We start from the raw sequence: 23,440 nt of genomic DNA, 5'->3' as shown, positions 1-23,440 counted from the left end.
AAATAAAAATATTAAAAAAAAAAAAAAAGGGGGGGGGAGCATATGAGTGGTTCAGTCAGTTAAGCATCCGACTTCAGCTCAGGTCATGATCTCACTGTCCGTGGGTTCAAGCCCCCTGTCAGGCTCTGTGCTGGCAGCTCAGAGCCTGGAGCCTGCTTCGGATTCTGTGTCTCCCTCTCTCTCTGCCCCTCCCCTACTCACACTCTGTCTCTCTCTCTCTCTGTCTCTCAAAAGTGAATAAATGTTTTAAAAAATTAAAAATAATTGTTAGGGTGCTTGGTTGGCTCAGTCAGTTAAGTGTCCAACTTAATTTTGGCTCAGGTCATGATCTCATGATTAAGTCCCACATCAGGCTCTGCACTGGATGCTTAAGATTCTCTCTCTCTTCCTGTCTCTCTGCCCCACCCCTGCTTGTGTTCTGTCTCTCTCTGTCTCTCAAAAATGAATAAATTAAAAAAAAATTTTTTTTAAGTTGGGGGATGATGGACACCTGGGTGGCTCTGTTGGCTGAGTGTCCTATTCAGGTCATGATCCCATGACTCTGGGATCATCCCCCGCTCACACTTGTTCCCTCTTAAACAACAACAACAACAACAACAGAGAATGGAAGAAAGATTATCCTCTGGGTCTGGGTCTGGGTCGATCTTATAATCCCACCTGGTCCAACACTTGTCTGTCTCCCATAGAGGAGTTAGGTTTAGCCACACAGTCCCAAAACATTGTCCAGCACTACACCCTGGCGGCAAGTGGGCTCTGGGTCTGAACCATGAGCAACACAAGAAGGAAGAATGCTTGCCACCTGCAGGGTGGCTCTCCAGGGAGGCCTCTCCCCCCCTCCTCTGCAGACACCATGCAGACTGGCTGCCTCATAACTGTCAGGAGAGCCCCAGGACCTCCAGATACTGGGTTTGGAGACCTGAACATGAAGAGACAGATGCATCTGAGGGGTGGGGGCTGGGCAGCCAGAGTAGGGGACATGAGCAGGGAAAATGGAGGCAGAAGTGCATGCCTAGTTGGGGGAAGCTGTGACTCTGAAGTTTGCCTACAGGGGTCAGGCCCCTTCAGGCCAGGTTCGCTTCAGGAGCATTTTTCAGGATGGCAGCGTCTGATTGGCTCAGTTTGGGCTGGTGCCCACCCTTTGGCCAGCTGAGGGCGGAGCCTCCCTGACAGACTCACCAGGATGTTCAGTATTCGTTAGAGAGTGTGGTTGTTTCCCCAAGCAAACCCCTGGTGTTCTGGCCAGAAGGAGAGGAAAGGAAATGGATGCTGAAAAGGCAGACTCAACAGATGGAGGCGGCACTGGGGAAGCAGGGGGAGGACTTGGGTCCAGAACTAAGGTCTGGGGTGGGAAGGAGACGCAGCACCTGAGGCTGGTGCCCAGGGGCCAAACACGATGTCTAGAAGGGCTGGCCTGTCCCAGGAGGGCCGCAGTGATCCCTCCGCCAGCCAGCACACCAAGTCCCCTGGAGGCTGTGGTTTGGGGACGCCAGCATCAGTGCCCGCACAGGCTGGTGGACAGAACAGGACCCAGGACTCAAACACACCTGTGCTCAAGTCTCAGCTCTGCCAGGTACTCAGCGTGTGAGCTGGGCACCGGCCACTCACTCTCTGAGCCTTACGTTCCTCGTCTGTAAGAAGGGAGGGCTAAGGGATGAGATGAGGGGTCTGGCAGGGGGGTGTGGCCCTGCATCCTTCCCAGGCCAGGACCCCAGGTGTCTCTCCCCTGCTCCTTCCTCCGCAGGGACTTACCACTTGAATGGCTGGTATGTCAGCCACATCCGCCTCTGCGCTATTTAATCTCGGGCTTCACTGCTTCTCACCTGCATCACTGAGTCACTTGAACAGCACGCATCTTGACCAAGCACCCACTAAGAATCTACTGGGTGGGAGGGCTGACCCTGGGGGTGCAGCAGTGAGCAAGCCAGTCCCCTCCTAGAGGGGGCGCAGCACAGGAAGAGCCACGCCGGGCCGGGAGGCCACCCAGCAGGCAGGTCGGGTGTGTACCAAGGCCTGGTGAGTCTCTTTTCCCAGGACAAGAGGGTCTTCCCCTGGCAGGTCAGAGAGTGCAAAGAGTGGCTTGGCCACTCTCGGTTGTTTGCGGAAGTAAGGTATCTGTGCCCCTCAGTGACATCATCACAGGGTGGGCATGCCCCGACCACAGCACCCACTGCAGCCCTGGGATTGGTTCAGAGGCTTTGTTTGATGACTGGGCTGGAATGAAGGACACTAAACCAGTAACAGTGAAGGGGGTGGGAATGCATATCAATGACACCTTTTCAGTGCCCCATTGTATCTTATTCACTCCTATAATATGTTCTGTATTGCGCTATGTGTGCAGTGGTCTCTCCTTTTTTAATATAATTTTTAACACTTATTTGTTTATTTTAAAAGGGGAGGGGAGGGACAGAGAGAGAGGGGGAGAGAGAATCCCAATTAGGCTCCACGAGACTCCATCTGGGGAACTTCGAGATCATGACCTCAGCAGAAACCAACGGTCGGACACTCAACCGACTCAGCCACCCACATGCCCCTCTCCTTCTATACCACGACCTCTTCTGTGTTGTCACCAAGTCTTCATGACCCCACCTCGGTGATAGCAGACACCCTACTAACCGGTGCACGCTAATGTCCTGTCCTCTCCTTTCGTTCATCTGTGGCGCTCTGGATTTCATCCGCTGCTTAGTTCGTGCCAAAGCAAACCCCTCTCCCCCACTTCTCCCCTTCAGATGATTTTCTTGGGATGCGTTTCCAAGGGTTTGACTGAAGTGAAAGGACACTATCGAAGTTCAGGCTGTTGGCACATGGAGCCAGACCTTGTACAATTCAGAGGGGCTGGGACAAGGTACACCCCTGCCCGGCTGTACTTAATGGGCTGCTCTGACACACCTGACGACGTGAGCTGTTTCATGCAGTCCTGTGCATTTACTGGGTGTAAAGCAGAAGCCCACCAGAGTCATACCTTGTGCATGTCTGTTCACACATGTGGAGCCCCAGGTCCCCAGCAGAGCAGAGGAGAGAGAATGAAACCGTTCTTCGGAGGGCACAGGGGGAACAGCGCGCCAGCAGTGTCCCCAGCCGGGATAAGCCCTCAGGCTCAGACGCTGTCTCTGCCGGCCCCAGGCCCCCAGCCCCCACGCACACACACCATGCAGGCTGTGTTCACAGAAGCACAGATTGGAAAACTTACTGGTGATTTCAAGGATTTTTCAAGGAAAATTGTGACACTAGACAATTTTCCCATCATCACTGGCCTTTAAAAAAAAAAAAATTGTGGTGGGGTGCATGGATGGCTCGGTTCTACTTCAGCCCAAGTCATGATCTCACGGTTTGTGGGTTCGAGTCACACGTGAGACTCTGTGCTGACAGCTCAGAGCCCAGAGCCTGCTTTGGATTCTGTATCTCCCTCTCTGCCCCTCCCCACTCACATTCTGTCTCTCTCTCTCTCTCAAAAATACACATTTAAAAAATGTTTCAATTGTGGTAAAATACACATAACATAAAATGTACCATCACAGCCTTTATAAGGGCACTGTGCAATGGTATTAAATGCACTCATATTGTTGTGTGGCCATCCCTGCTATCCATTCAAGTAACTCTTTACATCTTGCAAAACTGAAACTCTGTCCCCATTAAACACTAACTCTCCATTTCCCCCTCCCCCCAGCCCCTGGCAACCACATTCCCTTTTCTGTCTCTATGAAGTGACTACTCTAGTACCTTACATAGGCGGAAGCACACAGTATTTGTCCTTCGGTGGCTGGCCTTTCTCACCTAGCATAATGTCCTCAAGCTTCATCCATGCTGTAGTGCATGTCAGAAGGTCCTTCCTTTTTAAGGGTGAATAATATTCCATTGTAAGGATAGCCCACATTTTGTTCATTCCTTCATCATAAGTGGACACTTAAGTTGCTGCATCATTGGCTTTTTAATTTTTTTTTTAATTTTTAATTTATTTTGAGAGAGAGCAAGCAGGGGAGGGGCAGAGAGGGAGAGAGAGAGAGAGAAAGAATCCAAAGCAGACTCTGCACTGTCAGTGCAGAGCCCCATGCGGGGCTCAAACTCACAAACAGTGAGATCATGACCTGAGCTAAAGTCAGATGCTTAACTGACTGAGCCACCCAGGTGCCCCTGCAACACAGGCTTTTAAAAATTATCCCTGGGCGAGCCTGGGTGGCTCATTTGGTTGAGCCTCCAACTCTTGATTTCAGCTCAGGTCAAGATCTCATGGTTTGTGTGTTCAAGCTCCACGTCTGGCTCTGTCTGCTTGGGATTCTACCTCTGCCCCTCCCCTGTGCTCACACATTCTCTCTCTCTCTCTCTCTCTCTCTCTCTCCCTCTCAAAATAAATAAATAAACTTTAAAAAATTTCCCTGGACATCCAAACCATGGAATACCATGAGATCGTTAAAAAAATAAATAAAAAGAACTAAGATGCTCCCTCCTGCCATGGAAAGAGCTTCAAATCTTTGTTAGTAAAAAGGGCATAGGAGACAGGGGCACCTGGGTGGCTCAGTCAGTCAGACCTCCGACTTCGGCTCAGATCATGATCTCACAGTTTGTGAGTTCAAGCCCCACATTGGGCTCTGGGCTCCCAGCTCAGAGCCTGAACCTGCTTCAGAGTCTGTGTTTCCCTCTCTCTCTGCTCCTCCCATGTTGGTGCTCTGTGTGTCTCTCTCTCTCAGAAATAAATAAAAACGTTTTAAAAACTTAAAAAGAGCACAGGAAAATGTGTACAATATTCTAATAAAGACAGAAAAGGGACGATATATATATTTCTTCATCCTTGCCTGAAGAAGCTCTAATACAAACAGTACTTATGGGACTGGGGCATGGGGGGGGTGTCTGTCTTCCCGTGGCTGTATTTTTGCACACGGGCATGGGTGCCCCCACCACCCCGCACTCTTCCTGATCCCCTACTAGGTCCCTCACCCTTATCTCCCCAAGAACGACAGCCTGGCTCCCGCCTCCTCCCCCTATCCCAGGCACACACTCTCATGACCGCAGCATGTCACCCGCCAGCCTGCCTGAGCTTTTGCACACGCTGACCCCCTTGGCCGGGCAGGTGTCCAGACGGACTGCCTCCTGCCCTCAGTGCTCAGCACAGCCAGCACCACCCCGCCCCCAGCCCTGCTCTGTGTTCCAGGCAGGCTGCAGCACCTGCTGGAGGAAGGAGGAGGCTGGCCTGTGCCTCCAGGGCCCCCACAGCGCCATGCTGGCCAGCACAGCTGCAGGAAGGGCCGGGAAGGTTGGTGGGGTACCACTGTAGCTCTGACGTCCCTCCCCTCTCCCCTCACCTGGGCACACCCTGCAGAGCACGTACGTCTCTGCACACGTTGGTCTGATCGTCATCTGCTTCCCACCACCAGCTCCGAGAGACCCCACTGGGCCCATGGTGCCTAGACTGGTGTAAGGGGAACCGGAGACAGGATCGAACACGAGCCCATCCACTGAGCCCCAGGCCACAACGGGCTGCTGGAGGTTGCAGGCATGATGCCGGCAGCCTGTCCACTCTCTGGGCATGCCTGTGGATCACGATGGTTCTGCCCCAGCTCTGCTCCGGCCTCCTGTTGAGCCTACTGCTCCCAAGCAGAGCTGAGTCTGAGCCCATGTCCCGCCTCCGGTGGCAGTCCAGGCTGGAGGTGACCTGGGGGCTTCCCAGCTCACCTCCTAAAGGAGTGGCATCCTGGCCTCTGCAGAAGGGCTTCTCCCACCCTGCCCTGCAGAGAGGTCTCCAGAATCACCTCCACCCGAGATACTGGCCATCTTAGAGAAAATTGGACTGGGATCCCCGGAGAGCAAAGGTGCCAGTTGTCCAGTAGGAAAGACCACGCTTTTCCAGCCTGGCGCATGTTGTCTTGTGGAATTAGGGTCAGACACTGCGCCCTGGGCGTGGGGCAGAGCTGACAGCCACCCCCAGTGATCACAGGCAGCCCCCGCGTGCCCACCTGCATAATTGCCTCCCCCCAGGTTGGCAGGAGGTGGTTTTGTGACATTTCAGTTTCACCAGCTGAAAACTGAGCACTTAGAGCTTTGCCAGGGAGGTGAAAATAAAGTCGCCGCTGTCCTTAGGGCCAGGGCTGTGCCAGCGGACATCCACACTGGTTCCCACACTGCCCCCGCCCCATGCTGTGACCCAGTCCCTGTACAGCCCTCCGTGGGGCTCCCTCCAGCCCCCAACATCAGCTCTGACTCTGTACATCCCTGTGTCTACTCCCAGGTCCAGGTCACCCAAGAGATCAGGAAGGACAGAAATGGGCCTGCGTTCCTGTCTGCCATGGGGCCGCACAGGCAGTGTGAGCAAGGTGACGGGGAGACTCTGTTCCCTGGAAGGTCCCTGCAGTAATCCCACAGGACTCCCTGGGTAAGAATGTGGGGGTGAGGGTGCCTGGGTGGCTCATTTGTTAAGTGTCTGACTCTTGATTTCAAGTAAGGTCATGATCTCACAATTCGGGAGATCAAGCCCCAGGTCATGCTCTGCACTAACAGCTCAGAGTCTGCTTCGGATTCTCTCTCCCTCTCTCTCCCTCTGCCCCTCCCTAGCTCATGTTCTCTCACTCTCATTCTCACTCTCAAAATATATAAATAAACATTAATAAAAGAGGGGCACCTGGGTGGCCCAGTCGGTTGAGCGTCCGACTTTGGCTCAGGTCATGACCTGGCAGTTCATGATTAGAGCCCCACGTAGGGCTCTGTGCTGACAGCTCGAAGCTTGGAGCCTGCTTCCGATTCTGTGTTTCCCTCACTCTCTGCCCCTCCCCCACTCATGTTCTATCTCTCTAAAAAATAAATAAACAGTAAATAAAAAAGAATGTGGGGTGACTTTAATGTCCAGGATGGGGGATGGTTAAACAGTCACAGGTGTGGCCATGACGCACAGCCATGAGTGCCCTGAAGGTCTGGTTCAGGAAGACTGGCCTACAGGGATATGCGGAAGAACCTGACAGAGGAAACAAGTCCACGGCACACGCACAGATGGACACCTGCTGCAGGCCAGCCCTTGATCAGTGCCAGCCCAGAGCATGTGCCCTGAGCCCCTCCGGAGGAGGTTCCGGGGGCAAACAGGCCACAGATGGCCTTTCTCTGCAGCAGGCACCACCAGCTGCACCTCAAGCACCCAGCAGCGCTGACAAGGAGAATCTGGTGCTGCCCACTGGAGGTCAGGCCCTGCCTTGGCGGGGGTCGCTGTAAGAAAGAAGGGAAGGCTTCATAGATGAGGCGGCATTTCGGCCAGGTGCAGCGCGATGGGCAAGTGCACATGGCGGGAGAGCCTTCCGGTGGGGGAAACAGCTGGATAGGCCAGTGGGTCTGAATCACACAGAGCCTGGAGCGCCAGGCTGCAGAGGGGTACCTGAGAGAGTGGCAGGTTAAACAAGCTCGTGCAATGGAGAAGTCCACACGGCAGCTTCAGGCAGGCAGGATGCAAGGCCCCACCCGAGGAATTCAGGAATGTGTCCACCTCCTTGGCTCCTTGTGCAGCCAAGATGGCCCCAACGGTGCTATTCCACCTGCTCAGGGACCCCAGAGGGCAGAGAGCTTCTGAGTGCCACGGAAGTTCTAGGATTGCACCTGAGCCCTCCAGTCTGGATCAGACGCACCCCTGAACTAATCACTTTGTGGCGGGAGGACATATGCTAATTGTCCAAGTCTTATCAAAAGCAACCCTCATTGCTTTGAGGTAGGAGTGGAAGGGGTTAGTTCCTAAATGGCTTGGACCAAGAGTAGAGGGTGGTTCCTGAGGGGTGCTGTGCTGTGGGGTAAGGATTCCTGGCAGGCCTCCCAGGAAGCGATCACTGGACTTGGGTGGGCACCAGAGTGCCTGTAGGAGGCAGAGCCATGAAGCCAGGAGCCAAAACACCAGCAGGCCCCAGCTCAGGTGTGCCTCAACTTCTCCTTGTTATTGCAGGCAGGCATGCCCCGGACACTGAATGCCTCCGACATGGTCACCCCGAGCAGCCTCGGCCCACCCCCCACAGAGCCCACGGATGGCGAGCAGGCTGGACAGCACCTGCTGGATGGGGCTCCCTCATCAGCCTCCCTGGACACCCTCATCCAGCACCTGGTGCCCACGACTGACTACTACCCCGAGGTGGGTGGTCCACCCAGTGGGGAGGAGGGGCCTCAGAGTGGGCTCTCCTCCACCAGGCATGGGGGAGAAGGTAGGGCTGGGGCTGGGCTGGGGCCTGAGGTCACATCCCTGCCATGACTTTGGGAGCACACACTGCCTTTTCTGTGTCCCCCCAGAAAGCCTACATCTTCACCTTCCTTCTGAGCTCCCGCCTCTTCATCGAGCCCCAGGAGCTCCTGGCTCGGGTCTGCCACCTGTGCATTGAGCAGCAGCAGCTGGACCAGCCGGTGCTGGACAAGGTGAGGGGCAGGGCAGGGGCCCTCTCAGTACGCAGGCGCTCCCCTGACTGCCCTCACGCACCTACAACTTGGAGTGGCAGTGATTGCCCCGTTCTCCTGAGGAGGAGACCACAGGGGTTTCTGACTTGTCCAGGGTCAGAGACAGAAGGGACAAAGTTGTAACCTTTAACCAGGTGCTGTTTTCCAGTGCTCTGTGGGAGCCCTTGGGCTCACCCCAAGTCCAGGCCCAGGCCCCCAGAGCCCCACCAGTAGGACCCTTGCCATGCCAGATGGCTCTGCAGCCTCTGCTGGGCTTCCTGCCCTCCGCACACTCCGTTCCACCCTTCCCTCCCCTGTGGAGTCTGCTGATGGCCTAGTCTTCTTGTTCCCCACATCTGTTCCTGGCCAGATCCCGCGGGCTATGACTATTCAGAGGTGTGTCGATCAGACTTTGCTAGTACAGTGGTAGAAATCCACTTGCAACTGGCCTAAAACAAAGGACTTTACTGGCTCATGTAACTGCAAAGTCTCTAGTATCGCCGGCTTCAGGGGCTCAAATGACTCCATTGAACGTGATCTTTCTCCCTCAGACCCTCCCTCTGTTTTCCTCTTGGCCAGTCTCACCTCTCCCTGCACAGAGACATGTGGCCTCTGCCGCCCCAGGCTCACCATCTATTCTTCCCAATTTGGGTGGAAAGAGCAAGCCATGTTCTAAATAGGTCCCAATAGAAGTTCCAATTTCATTGGCTTAGCTTAGGTGACAAGCCCATGTGTGAACCAATCACTGTGCATCATGGGTATTTACTGTGTTCTGATTGGCCAGCACTGATCTGGGCCCATGCCTCGAGGCCTGAGGCAAAGTAAGCTCCCCCTGAACCTCAAGGGCTGGGAATGAGTGAGAGGGGAAATCCCTAAAGCAAACTGAGATGTTATCACCAGAGGAAGGGAGACCGGATGCCCGGCAGGGAAAACAAGAGAGGACACTGCCCCAAAGGTATCTTTGTCCCTGTCTGTTCCCCTGTGGTCAGCCCCATCCCCATGTCGCATCCCTGTCACCTGACACAGAGAAGGCACTTGGCACACCTCCCTTGGCCACCAGCGCCGCTCCCTCAGTGGCCCAGACCCCAGCAGAGGAGGGGCTGATGCAGCGGCCCATGTGGCACCCAGGCCTCCAGGCACCCTTCACCGAGCGCACATGCTCCTTGGCTTGCCTTGCAGGCCCGGGTGCGGAAGTTTGGCCCTAAACTGCTCCAGTTGTTGGCCGAATGGACGGAGACATTCCCGCGGGACTTCCAGGAAGAGTCGACCATCGGGCACCTGAAGGACGTGATGGGTCGCATTGCCCCCTGTGACGAGGTGGGCAGGCCTAGCGCAAGTCCTACACCCCTGTCTGCACCCCTACACCCGGGACCTGAGCCCATTCCTGGGGCCAACCTCAGGACCCTCATCTTCCCATCTGTACACTGTAGCTCCTCTAAAATGAGCCCCTTTCTGCCCCATCAGGAAATCAGGCCCTGCACAGCTGCCATGGAAACCACGTCTCTGGTTCCAGGCGTCTCTTGACCTCGCTCCTGTCCTGCATTCATACATGGCATCAGATGGCAGGCGAGGAAGGACCCACTCCTGGGCCCTTGTGATCAGGCCCTTGGTCAGTGATCCATTAGGCTGGCCCGGAGGGCCCTGGTAGGGACAGAGGAGGAGAGAGCGCCCCCGTGTGGCTAAAACCTCATCCCAGGGTAAATGCTCTAGTGGCTTGGAAGGCAGCCAGTGTACTGGGCATCAGGTGCCTCGGCACCTCACACCCTGCCCTGTTCTTCCAGCCGCATTACTCTGGGAAAGACACTTAAAGGTAAAAGGAGGACAAAAATCCCCATCTCTCAGCATTAGTGGCAGAAAAGGGGATGGAGATCTTCTGGTACATTTAGAAGGGGCAGGTTTATCAGAATCTCCAGGATGACTTTGGCCAGTGCTGATATTGCTTTACCTAGGAGAGAACACTGGGGGGATGCACATCACTTGCCCTGAGAGGAGACTGCATGTGGCAAGCTGGTAGCTAGTCATGTGCCTCACAGTGGGTCTGGACATGGCAGAACCAGGTGCTTGTGAAACAGAGGAAAACAAAGTCAGGCAGGGCAATAAGAAGCTACAAGGCCCATGACTTAACTGAGGCTCAGAGAGGGAGGCCTTGCCTGTGGGTCACTTCACATAGCAGACAAGTGACTTAGCCATTCTGAGGGCTCAGCGAAATAAGGTCATCTCTTCCTCCTCCCTCTCCTCTTCCTCCCCTTTCTCCTCCTCCTCCTCCTCCTCCTCATCCTCTTCCTCTTTATCCCCTAATCCATCTGAGGATCCTGACACTTGGCTTAGGATGCAGCAGGAAATGGGGCCAGAGGAAGCTCAATGACTGGATGAATCAGGAGGGTAGGTAGAAGCAGGGAGGGAGATGCTGGCTGACTGGCTGGATAGGTAGTTGGCTACTTGGATGAATGGGTGGAGGGAGGAAGATAGATGTTTGGGTATTCTGATAGACAGATGGACTTCTGATGTGAGTGGATGTGGAAAGGTTGATGGATAGGTGGGGGGATGGATAGATGGATGGATGGGAGAGTTGGTGAGTGGTAGTGGATGGGCCGATGTGGGTGTGGGTGAGTGGATGGATAGATGAATATGGATGGATGGGCAAATGGATGGGTGGATGGGTGGATGGATGGGTGGATGGATGGATGAGGGTGTATGGTTTGGTGAATGGATGAGCAAATAAGGATGGATGTATGGATAGATGGGGGGATGGATGGATAGGTGGATGGGTAGATGGATGAGTAGAGGGATGGATGGATGGGTTGGATGGGTGGGTGGGTAGATAGGTGAATAGAAGGTTGGGTGGGTGAATGGGTAGATGAATAGATGGGTGAGAGGGTGAGCAAGTGGGTGGATGGAGGGAGGGATAGATGGATGGATATGTGGATGGATGAATTAAGGGTGTATGATTGAGTGAATGGATCAGTGAATAAGGATGGATGGATAGATGACAGATGGGTGAATGGATGGATGAATGAATGGGTAGAGGAGTAGATGGATGGATGAGTGGAAGGAAGGTTGGATGGGTGGGTAGATATATAGGTGGGTAGAAGGTTGGATGGGTGGATGAATGGATGGGTGGGAGGGTGAGTGGGTGGGTGGATGGATGGATGGATAGATAGTTGGATGAGTGACATTAGGAATGACAGAGTAAGGATTGTGTGAACTGATGGATCTGTGTGTGGGTGGGGGACTATGTAAAAGGGGAGACGGGCAATAGCACGTGAGGGGAGAAGAGATGGATGCAGGTAGGTGGATGGATGGATGGATGGAGTGGAGGGGAGCAGGGGATGAGGGCCCAGTCTCCTGCTTCAGTCGCCTCTCCCCAGGAGGCCTTCAGCAGAATGAGATCTAAACCATCGACAGAATTATCCACCTTGTCCGGCCTGAATGGCAGAGCCACTTCAAAGGCAGACCCTGCCCTTCTGGCTGCAGTGGTGAGGATGGGTGTAAGTCCCAGGCTGAGAAACTGCCAGGCATGCCACCAGGGCTGTGCTGGGAAATTGTTTCTAACCACCCGGGGATGAGAATAACGGAGGCCTAGGAGCGGCTGTCAGGAGCAGGCATCCACCAGGTGCAGGTGTCTCGAGAGAAATAACTCATTGCAGACATTCTCATTCCCTAGCTCGGGATCCAGTCAGGTGTGGTGAGCGGTATGGGCTGGAATGAGGTTCCCCGGTCCCCACCCCACTCAGCCAGGCGCAGGCCAGGGTGCTTCCATGTGTCTTTGAGATCCCCAAGTTGCCCTTGCACAGGAGCAGCCCATCCAAAGGGTATGTCCTCTATGTCCTACTTCTCCTCCCCTGGATGCTGCAGGTGGGTATGGGTTGCTCCTCGCCCCCCAGCAGGAGCAAGGGCTGGGCTCAGAAAGGAGCTGGTGACCAGACTGATAAGGCAGGGCCAGTAGGCCTCTCAGAGCATGGGGTCTGGACCATACCATGTGACCCCACACAGATCCAGGCTCAGAAACCACAGCTGTGTGATCTCAGGCAAGTTACCTCACCTCTCTGAGCTTCAGTCTGCTCATCAGTAAAAATATTGTTCCCACCACACAACTTTGCAGCAGAGAGTTCCTGAAGTCACGTGTGTTCATGTTTTGGCACTTGGTAAATGTGAGCTGTGATGGGGAACAAATTATTTCCAAATTTCAGGCATATGGGGCTTACTTTTAGCTTTAATGGAGCTTTTATTGTAGAACATTCCAAGCATACACAAACACAGAGAATAGTAACCATGAACACCTGTGTATTTATCACCTAGGTTCAACAATGATCAACATTTTGCTGAATTCGTTCCTTCTATCCCTTTACACACTTCCCCTTCCCTCCAAATTATTTTTTAATGTTTATTTATTTTTGAGAGAGAGAGAGAGCATGAGCGGGGGAGGGGCAGAGACAGAGAGTCCCCCTCTAAGGAGGACAGAGGATCAGAAGCAGGGCTGACAGCAGAAAGCCTAATGTGGGGCTCGAACTCATGAACCGTAAAACTGAAGTCGGATGCTTAACCGACTGAGCCACCCAGGTGCCTTCCACCCAAATTATTTTTAAACAAATTATAAACATTATATCTTTGGCTCCAAAAATATTTCAGCATTATCCTATAAAAGATTTCTCACACAGGGATAGGATCAAATGATATAAAGTGCCGTGCACAAATCCATGAAATGAGCACAAGTGTTTTCAGAGCTGTGTGTCTTTGGGCAAGTTACTTAACCTCTCTGAGCCTTAAATTTCTTTCTATAAAGAGGGAGGGTGATAAGGGCTGTGACATAATAATGGAACTCAGGGAAGAAGAAAAAACATCACAGGGCCAGAGCCAAGGGGGCTTTCCCACCAGAGGACTGTGAAAGGTGACACCTCTCTCTTATGCGCTGCCCCCTCTCCTGAACCCTCATGTCCCTCCCTGCACTGCCCACCATCTCTCGGTACCTGGGAACAAAAGGCCAGAGAGCTGCTGAAAAGGCTTTTCTCTGTGACTGAACATGGAAGTCTTCCCAGCACCTGGCCCTTGCATTGGACCTGCTCAGGGCCACCCTGTGCTAGGGAGGGGACCTGCTTTAGAGGGGCTTCCGGTGGGTTGGACTCAGCAGTTTTGGCTCAGGGAGCCAATGCTGAGGCTGAGGGGGAAGCCAGGGGAGACCCCGAGGTCACAGCTCCAGTAAGGGAGACAGGACAGGAGGATCCTGGTGCCCTGGCCACACCCCCTGAGCCGGCTTCACCGAAATCTGATACCATTGAATCTCCTGGGGACTGACCTTGCTTTCCCATTCACATGACTGTCTGCTGGGCTGACCTGCTGCCCTTGGAGGCTCCCCTGCGCCCAAGGGCACAGGTAGTGGAAGGCTGATACCAAGAACAAACTGGGGGCAGGTGCAGAGCTCCTGCCCATGCAGGGTGGGCTGAGCCTATCGCAAGGACCCTGGGCTGGCTCAGGTGGGATCTGCAAGAACTCTGAAGAACAGAGGCCCAGGACTGTCCAGCAAGAGATGAGTTCTAATCATGAAAGTCCAGGAGGCACCTTAGAGAGGCACAGCCTTCACCCTTGGACGGCCTCTGCCCTTGAAACCCAGCTCTGTGCACACAGCAGGTGGCTCTGTGGAAATGGATGCCATGCGGGGAAGCTACATTCTCCTCAGTGTGGATTCCTGATGGGGGCAAGGATGGCCTCAACATTATCAGTGCTCTCTGGGTCTGCTCAGATGCGCCTAGAAGATCTCTCAGCCCCATCCACAAGGGGATAATCAGCGAGGAAATGAAGGGCAAATACCATCCCCATATTCCGAAGGGGTGCAGAAGATTCCAGAAAGAACCAACAGATAAGCTTGAGGTTAACACCACCAGATATATTCTAAAGGAATAAGCTAACAGGAAAATGATAATCAGTTGGAGTGAATATGGGTTCAGTAGAAACAATTTTGCTAAATTATCTGCATATTTTTTATTTTTTTTTAACATTTATTCATTTTTGGGAGACAGAGACAGACGGAGCACAAGCAGGGGAGGGGCAGAGAGAGGGAGACACAGAATCTGAAGCAGGCTCCAGGCTCTGAGCTGTCAGCACAGAGCCCAGTGCGGGGCTCAAACTCATGGACCGTGAGATCATGACCTGAGCCAGTCAGACGCATAACTGACAGAGCCACCCTGTGCATTTTAAAAATAGGGTAAGCACGTGGCTCTAGCAAACTACAGGCACGGACATGCTGCATCCTTGACTTCAGGAGGGCTCCTAGCTCTACATTGGAGAGGCTAACCAAGGAGAAGCAGGTGAAGGTCACGTTCATTCAGTCAGCACGTGCAGGAGCCCCTCCCCTGTCCTTCACACTGGTGATGAGCAAAGAGTGATGTGGTATTACCTTCATGGAGCTGACAGTCTGCAGAGAGGAGATACTCAGTCTCCTGATGGAGGCTTGGCCGAGGGTTCGAAGGAAGCCTCGTGCTCTGAGGTCCCAAGGATGAGAAGAATGTGCGGAGAGAGGGCTGCACAGGCCCTGCGGGGGGCGGGGAAGGGGTCAAGGGATGAAGGAGCTGCATGTGTCTGGAGCACAGAAGGCAGGCAGGGCCCCGTGTGGAGGCCATCGAGTGCAGCCAGAGCCTGATTTCAGGACCCCGGAGCCCTGCAGGGCTTCTGTCTTTGCAAAGCCGTGGAGGCATTTTAAGGAAGGGAGAGGCAGGGGTCAGACGTGCATTTTCGACAGATGGCTCTGGCTGCAGGGTGGAGCCTAGAGAGGCCGGCATGGATGCCTAAGAGGCCCATAAGGTCTCTTAGGGCTACAGAGACACAGAGATAGAGCAAGGAAATGGCAGAAAGCAAGATCAAGAGGGTTGGTGATGGCCAGGAGGGGTGTGGGGGGAGGGTGGCTGACGATGGCTCCAAGTCCTCATGCTGGACAGACAGAGGGGGCAGCTCTGGGCAAGGGGAGGGTGACTTCCACTTACGTGTATGGGGTCAAGGTGGCCCCTGACCCATGCAGCTCTGGAGATCAGAGAAGTTGGATGCTGTCCACTCACAAACACTAAATGACACTCAAGACAGCGTACAGAGTGAGGGGAAGGGGAGGACCAGATGGAGACAGGGAGGACCACTCCCTCCTCCTCCCACTGAAGGATGATCAGACAAGCCTGCTGACAGCCTGAGGCAGGAGGAACTGGAGGCTGAGGCGAAGACAGATGCTGCCTGAGAAAGGGCCCTGGGCTCTCCCGACAGGGAGGCGGCAAAGGCCAGTCCGGAGGCTGACAGGAGTGGGTGACGTGGGGTGGGGTGGGGGAGGGGTGAGTGGGGAAGGAGGGCACATGACGGCAGTGTAGCTGCCTGAGTCTGAGTCTGAGTGAGGAGAGACACAGGGGGCCGGTGCGGGTGTCAGGGCTCACAGGATGGACCCCAATCCCCATTTTCCCAGCACACACAAAAGACCTGACAGGCTGACCCCACTTCTGGACCCGGCACAGCCAGTCTGCAGACAACCTCAGCTTATGCACACACCACCCAGCTAACCGGTGGCTCTGCCCGCCGTGGCTCTGGGAGCAGGACTTAGGGCTCGGCTTGGGTTAGGGTTGACAGCCTCCCGCGTCCCGAGAGCTCTGCCCACGGCCGCCCGACAGAGAAGCACTCCTGTGAGTGCTGGGTGGATGCTGTCCCGTCCCCCAGAGCCCTGGGCGCCACAGCAGTGCTAGGCCTCAACGGCCCCCCTGGAGCCCCGTCGGACTCAGTGTTGAGGGCCTGCCATGTGCACTCAGCCCAGCTTGCCGGATGCCCCACCTGCAAAACACTGCGGATCTGTGTGCATCAGGGAAGCACGAAGAAACTACACTTCTGCCATCTGAAATGGCCTGGCAGGGCCCGGGGCGCCTGGGTGGCTCAGTTGGTTACGCGTCCGACTTAGGCTCTGGTCATGATCTCATGGCTCAAGAGTTCGAGCCCCACATCGGGCTCTGTGCTGTCAGTGTGGAGAGCCTGCTTCAGATTCTGTGTCTCCCTCTCTCTCTCTGCCCCTCCCCTGCTCGTGCACACGCTCTCTCTCTCTCTCTCTCTCAAAAATAAACATTAAAAAAAATGTATGAGATTACTTAGCAGTCCTGACGACTGACCACCCGTTATTCTCCAAGCTCTCTGGGCCCTCTGGGCACCCTGCCTGATCGCTCCAGACACTCTCAAGCTGGCTCAGAGGTTGAATCAACCCCTGGGGGGGGGGGGTGGCATTTGCTGACAAGTTCAGGGGCTCCTTCTGTGGATTACTGAGCAAGCCCTGGGGAACGGTGGATGTCAGACTTGGTAAGCACAGCCAGTCTGATGGTGCCTTCCTTGGAAATAGGGGTCTCTGATGGGGGTAAATAATCAGTCTCCCTGAGGCTGTGGGAGGGGAGGATGGGTGTCCCTTCAGGGTGGGGCCACGGCCTTTTCTTCCCCAATCCAGGGAAGCCCAGCAAGAAGGCGTCTCTGAGAACTTTTGTGGGTACAGGCAGTACTTACGAACGGCCCACCGTGTGCCCAGAGCCTGGCCCAGCCCTGACAGCACAGAGGTGGCGACTCAGGCTTCCCTGCCTCCGCCCGAGGTCGTTCTGATGGGGCAGTGAACAACTCCGACCACCTTCCACAGCGGCCCCATAGTCACAGGGGGTGACCTGGAGAAGTGCTGTCGGAGCAGAGATAGGACAGCACAGCTGGTCAGGAGCACCGCTCTGAGTCAGGAGGAAGGGGCACCCGGTAGAGGGGCCCCCGATGGAGGGGCACCCGTGGAAGCCAACAAAAGGCCAGCACCTGCGGCAGGGCCCATTCCAAATCTCCCTCCTCTCTCCCTGCCTGTCTCCCTGGCAGTGTGCACCCCTGCCCAGAAAGCCGGGGTGGCCCTGGACCCCAGTCGCCCTCCCCGATGTGTGATCTTCTAGCTTCCACTGGACTGGGTGAGGGCACGTCTAGCAACAGCTCATCCCTGCCAGCCTGGAGCCCCAGACGCTGGGTGTGGGGAGAAAGGTGTCCAGGCACGAGCTCCTCTCTCTCCGCCTCCTCTGCAGGCGTACAGAAAGAGGATGCATCAGCTCCTGCAGGCTCTGCACCAGAAGCTGGAGGCCCAGGGCCAGGGCCCGGAAGGGCTGCCGGGGGCCGACAAGCCCATCTCCTACAGGACCAAGCCACCGGCCTCCTTCCACAGGGAACTCCTTGGCGTCTGCAGTGACCCCTACACTCTGGCCCAGCAGCTGACCCACGTGGAGCTGGTGAGCAGGCCCGGGCCATCCTCTACCCAGACCCAGAGCCGGGAACAGCTGACAACCGGCTGTCCCTGATCCCCGCCCCCCCGCCCCCCCCCCGGCCTCCACCTTGTGCCACCATAACCCAGGGCTTGAGCCTATCACCGCAGGGCCGGCCGGTGTCTCCAGGATTCCCTAGCTCTGGAACAGTCTCGCCACTCCAGCAGGAGGGCTGGATACGCTCGGCCTCCTGAGAGTCTGGGCCTAGTGCAGAGGCCCTGGGTTCAAATCCTGGCTCTGCTACCACCTGCCGCGTGATCTTCCGCCACCTAGTGCCTTCCCTACTAGGGCCTCAGTTTCCCCAGCCAGGACTCAGACATACCGCACCCACCCTAGCCTTCCGGAGGAGTCCAGACAGGCCTTCCTGCTTGTGGGGGGATACCTCAGCATGGTGCATTCCCTGTAGATGCAGGGTAAGGGGCTTGCCCTGGGGGGGGGGGGGTAGGTAGGGGAGTAGGTTTCCTCCCTTTTAAACCTCCACCGTGTACGGCTCCCTTACTTTCTGGCATTAGACTCAACACGTAAGGTGTGCCATTGCATTTCATTTCCCACCACCCTGCCCCATAGGCGCTATTATTCTCTTTGCACAAATGAAGAAACCAAGGTCCAGAGATGTTAAGTGCCTTGCCAGAAGTCACACAGTAGAAGGGACAGAGCGGGGAGTTAATTCTGACCCAGACCCCATGCTCTGAGCTACTAGGCCTCCCCTGGAGGGAGCTAGTCATTTCAATTACCCTGTTTTGAGGCTACTTTCCTGGGTACCACACTCCCCAAGTGGTCCCTTTGGGGACATTGCTTCCTGCCCCCCATGAACTACGGCAGCCCCTGGGCATGGGAAAGGTGGGTGCCTCCTTCAGGATGGTTTTGAGCTCCATGACAACCCAGAATGTGGACCCCTAGTGAGGAGGACAGGTGTCCAGAGACCCTCTGGGTTGGGCTGAGAGGCAGGGAGCCCACAGGAGCACCATGCCAGGCCCCCAGTGGACACCCCCCATCCCTGCCCCCTTTCCCGACGCCTCCTCTCCCTTCTCGTGCAGGAACGCCTACGACACATCGGGCCTGAGGAGTTTGTCCAGGCTTTTGTGAACAAGGATGCTTTGGCCAGCACAAAGGTAGAAGGCCCTTAGACGGGCTGTCCCAGCAGCCACCCCCACCCACTGGCCCTTCTGGAGAATGTCACGAGTGTCAGCTGGAGGAGCTTCGGAGGGGCCCAGAGCAGAGCAGATGGGCTTGGAGGGGTTTTGTCCACCCCACCTGTGTCCCTCCACGTTGCCGCCCAGCCTGAGGGCCTCAGACCCCGACAGTCCCTGATTCCGGGGGAAGCCAGCTGGTCACCCACCCAACGAGGGTGGAGGGGAGGGTCAGGCGGGGAGCCAAGGCCCCGGGTGAGAAGGAGAGGGGAGGGCACACCGGAGGCTCTCCAAGCCCCGCATGCTCTCCCAGCGCGTTTCGGTGGGCGCTGGTGCCCTCCAGCGGCCACCCGGGGTATCGCGTGCTAGTGCCCGCTGCCTGCCCAGGAAAGGTAACCATGTGCTCTCCCTCTAAGTGGTGCGATGGCTCCTGGGCCGCGCACTAGGGACAGCATCCGCACACTGGATCTCGGGTTTGCCCCTCGTCCTTTACAGCCCAACCAGCAGGGTGCCCGGGGCTTATCAACCGGGGTCAATTGGAATCAGAACTGGAAACACTGTCATCTGCTCTCTGACCCAATAAAAGAAGAGCAACTAAATAAGAATGCATTTTCACCTCTCAGACAAGCAAGGATTAAACGTTGTGGGTATGTAGGAACAACCTCACACACTGCTGGTAGGGTATGAAATTAGCACGGCCGCCTTGGGGGGCCGCTTGGCAACAGCATCAACACTTGACATGTACACCCTTGACCTCAACTTTCCACGCCTAATAACGTATCCTACAGATGTGCACACCCATGTACACAAAGTTGTATGCGTATGCATTAAGATATTTGGGATACACTGGGGCTGTTATGGCCAAAGGCTGGAAGCGAAATACCTTATCAACCATGGGGGCTCAATTACAAATCACGGTCCATCCACACGTGGAATGCTGTGCGACTCTTGCAAAGAGTAAGAGTGACAAGAAGTATAGAATAATCCCGCAGATCAACTGTAGAGACAAAAACAAAAAACAAACAAACTAACTAACAAAACCGAGAGTGAAGAGCAGCCAAAGAGTATGTGGCTGTTGTGAAACAACAAAAAGGAGGGTGCGCAATTCACGTCCGCTTGCACTGCACATGCGCTTAGACAATCTCTAGGAAGCCCTGCGGGGTGGGGCAGGGCGGGGGAAGGAGACTGCCTCTTAGCAGATCGTTTTCCACATTTGGTTTGGGTTTGGGTTTGGGTTTGGGTTTGGGTTTGGGTTTGGGTTTGGGTTTTGGCCATCTCCCAGAATGACATCAAGATTGCAGGTGACCTCTCCTTACCCACTGTATGGTAGAGGGACGTGCGTGGTCTTCCCAGCCTCCTGCTGCTTACAACGCTCCTACACGTTTCCATGTACTTCGGGGCATATTTTTCTAGGTCCTCAGTTCTCAAATGACTTGGTCTTACGGCCCCTTTTATGCTCTTAAAACTTTTGAAGGACTTCAAAGAACTTTTGGTCATGTAGATTGCATCTACCGATATTCATCATATTAGCCATTAAAATTGATACATTTTAGGGGCATCTGGATGGTTCAGTCGGTTAAGCGGTTGACTTCGGCTCAGGTCATGATTTTGTGGTTTGTGAGCTGTATTGGGCTCTGCACTGACAGCGTGGAGCCTGCTTGAGATTCTCTCTCTGCCTCTCTCTCTCTGCCCCTCCCCTGCTCATGCTGTCTCTCTCTCTCAAAATAAATAAACTTGAAAAAAATGATAACTTTTAAAGATATTTATTTATTCAAATTATCAATAACAACCTAGTATGGGTTCACATAATATATTTTATGAAAATAACTAGATTTTCCAAGTAAAAAAAATTGAGAAGAGTGATGTTTTACAGTATTTTTACAAATCTCATTAATGACAATGTAACAAAAAGGCAGCTAGATTCTCGTATCAGAGAATGCATCTGCGTTCAATCTCTTAACATACATTATTTCGGTTGAAAATCCAACCCCCAGAAATAATATGTAGTTGGAAAAGGGGATCGTATTTTACAGCTTTTTCAGATAATTCTGAATATTTTTCCTTGATACTATGCTAAAACTCAGCAGGTGGTAGTTTTTTAAGATTAATTGCAATTTGGAATCCAAAAATATAACAGTGGATTTTCTATGTTATATTAAAATCTATTGATTCATCTTGCATCTTGAATGTATCTTTTGCTCATGCGTGATTTTATAACATCATACATTGGTCATTTGGAAAATAAGAGTTTGCTGAATCAGACAAATCTTTCAAATGTTGATAACCTTTCATCATACAATATTTTTTAAATCTTTTTTTTTCTTTAAAGTTTATTTAGAGAAAGGAGAGAGGGGCAGAGAGAGAGAGAAAGGAGAGAGAGAATCCCAACCAGGCTCCATGCTGTCAGCACAAAGCCCAACTTGGGGCTTGAACTCCTAAACCATGAGATCATGACCTGAGCCCATGTCAGACACTTAACGGACAAAGCCACCCAGGCAGGCCTCATCATACAATATTTTTAAGTCATATCCATTAATATCACTACTGATCTCATCCTTCCAAACAGCCCTTAAGTCTTGGGAAACTGTCAAGGTCACAGAGACAAGATATATGTTCTACAAGTTTACAACCCTCTCTTAAAAACTTGAAGTTTATCATTGGCAACAAATGTTATCAATTGCTTCCTTGAAGTGACAGGCTCATCTTGTTGATTTCAAGAAAATATCAGCCAAATACTGAAGTCTGGAAAACCATAGTTGGTCAGTCCTTCTTTTGAGTAAAAATGGTGTCTCCTCAGAACAGTGGCCAGTTCTGCTCACAAGCCAAATCACACCAGTACTTTTCCTCAAGACCTGACTTCTGTATGCAGCAGACGTGTTTTGTGTTTCGTTACATAGAGTACCAAAAAGAGGGTCACCTGGATGGCTCAGTCGGTTAAGCTCCAACTTCACCTCAGGTCATGATCCCATGGTTCGTGAGTTTGAGCCCCACATTGAGCTCTGTGCTGACAGCTCGGAGCCTGGAGCCTGCTTCAGATTCTGTGTCTCCCTCTCTCTGCCTCTCCCCTGCTCATGTTTTCTCTCTCTCTCTCTCAAAAATAATTATAAAAATAAAAATAAAATTTTAATTAAAAAAACAAAAAGATGTGTACACAAGGATTGAGATTTAATAAAACTGAAATGTTTGCCTCCTCAAGGACATTCTGAAGTCACACTCACTTTTTTTCTTTGACTATATGCGTGTGATAGTGAGGAACACAAGGGTCACTGAGTATGGTTTGCTGACTCTGCCTTGCAGGCTAAGAGGGAAGCCATTTTACATGCTTTTCTTTTACACGTCAGTGCTCATGTCAACACAATGAAAAGACAGTGACATTGTATGACTATGAAAATAGCTGTGCCCTTGGAGAACTGTCGCGTCACACATACCTAGGAGGGAAATCACCGGGTCACAGGCTGGGCCCATGGCCAGCCTTACGGGGCAGTGCCAGGTGAGGTTGCACTCATTCTTCTTGCTCCATATCTTTACTGACACTTGAAACTGTCAGACTTTTTTTTTTAATGTTTACTTATTTATTTTTGAGAGAGACAGAGAGATCAAGGGAGGGGCAGAGAGAGAGGGAGACAGAGAACCCCAAGCAGGCTCCCCTCTATCAGCATAGCCTGATGCAGGGCTCGAACCCTACGAGTTGCGAGATCATGACCTGAGCTGAAACCAAGAGTCGGACACATAACCTACTGAACTACCCAGATGCCCCTGAAATTGGCAAACTTTTAAATGCCAAACTATTAAGTTGGAGTATCTTTTCATGTGTTTTGCACATTCTTGTTTTCTATGAAATGCCAGTTTCCTTTTGGTGATTTGGCTTTTTCTTAAGGATTTTCAAGAGCTTTTTTTTTTTTTTTTTAATGAGTTGCTGTGTTGTTGGGTTTTTTTTAATATGTAGTAGGTGATTACTTTTTGTCAGTTAGGTTTTGGGGTGGTCGTTAAGAAATTCCTCTCTACTATCTACCCAGGTCATGAAGATAATCTCCAATGTTTTCCTCTAGAGGTTTTAAAATTTTTGCCCTTCACATTTATGTCTTGGACTTGAAATTCACTCTGTGGATGTGGATTAAGGTGGGGATCCATGTTCACGGTTTTCCGCATAAATAACAATTGTTCCTACACCATGATTTATGGGTTGCCTTGGCCCAGACAGTCCCATCACTATCATATGTCAGGTTTCCACACACATGTAGGTCCATTCCTGGACTGTCTTTTCTGTTCCACTGGTCAAACTTTCTACCCCTGTGTCACAGTATACACAGTCTTCATTATTATGGTTGTGTGCTCAGTCTCACTGTCTGGTGAAGCAAACTCTGTTCTTTCGGAGTGACTTGGCTATTCTTGGCCCTTTTTTTTTCTTTTTTTTTAATTTTACTTATTTATTTTGAGAGAGAGAGAGAGAGACTGTGTGTGTGTGTGTGTGTGTGTGCGCGTGCACACGCACATGTAAGCGGGAGAGGGGCAGAGAGAGAGGGAGAGAGAGAGAATCCCTAGCAGGCTCTGGACTGTCAGCAGAGCCTGACATGGGGCTCGATCTCACAAACTGAGAGATCATGACTTGAGCTGAAATCAAGAGTCAGATGCTTAATCGACTGAGCC

General features: G+C 53.1%; 1 protein-coding gene across 1 annotated transcript in view; it reads left to right on the top strand.

Annotated features, from left to right (window-relative positions):
- Positions 1 to 23,440, top strand: part of RASGEF1C (RasGEF domain family member 1C) — a 90,392-nt gene that overhangs the window by 44,198 nt on the left and 22,754 nt on the right. Inside the window, 5 exon segments of the mRNA XM_039252801.1 lie at positions 7,904 to 8,086; positions 8,242 to 8,364; positions 9,562 to 9,699; positions 17,430 to 17,630; positions 18,701 to 18,775. Of these exon segments, the coding sequence (XP_039108732.1) occupies positions 7,910 to 8,086; positions 8,242 to 8,364; positions 9,562 to 9,699; positions 17,430 to 17,630; positions 18,701 to 18,775 (714 nt within the window). The 5' untranslated portion in view covers positions 7,904 to 7,909.

The sequence above is a fragment of the Hyaena hyaena genome, unplaced genomic scaffold (genome assembly GCF_003009895.1).
Source record: "Hyaena hyaena isolate Hyena2069 unplaced genomic scaffold, ASM300989v1 scaffold_428, whole genome shotgun sequence".
NCBI classification, from domain to species: domain Eukaryota; kingdom Metazoa; phylum Chordata; class Mammalia; order Carnivora; family Hyaenidae; genus Hyaena; species Hyaena hyaena.
The sequence above is the reverse complement of the archived record's forward strand: the minus strand, read 5'-3'. Positions and strand labels throughout refer to the sequence as shown.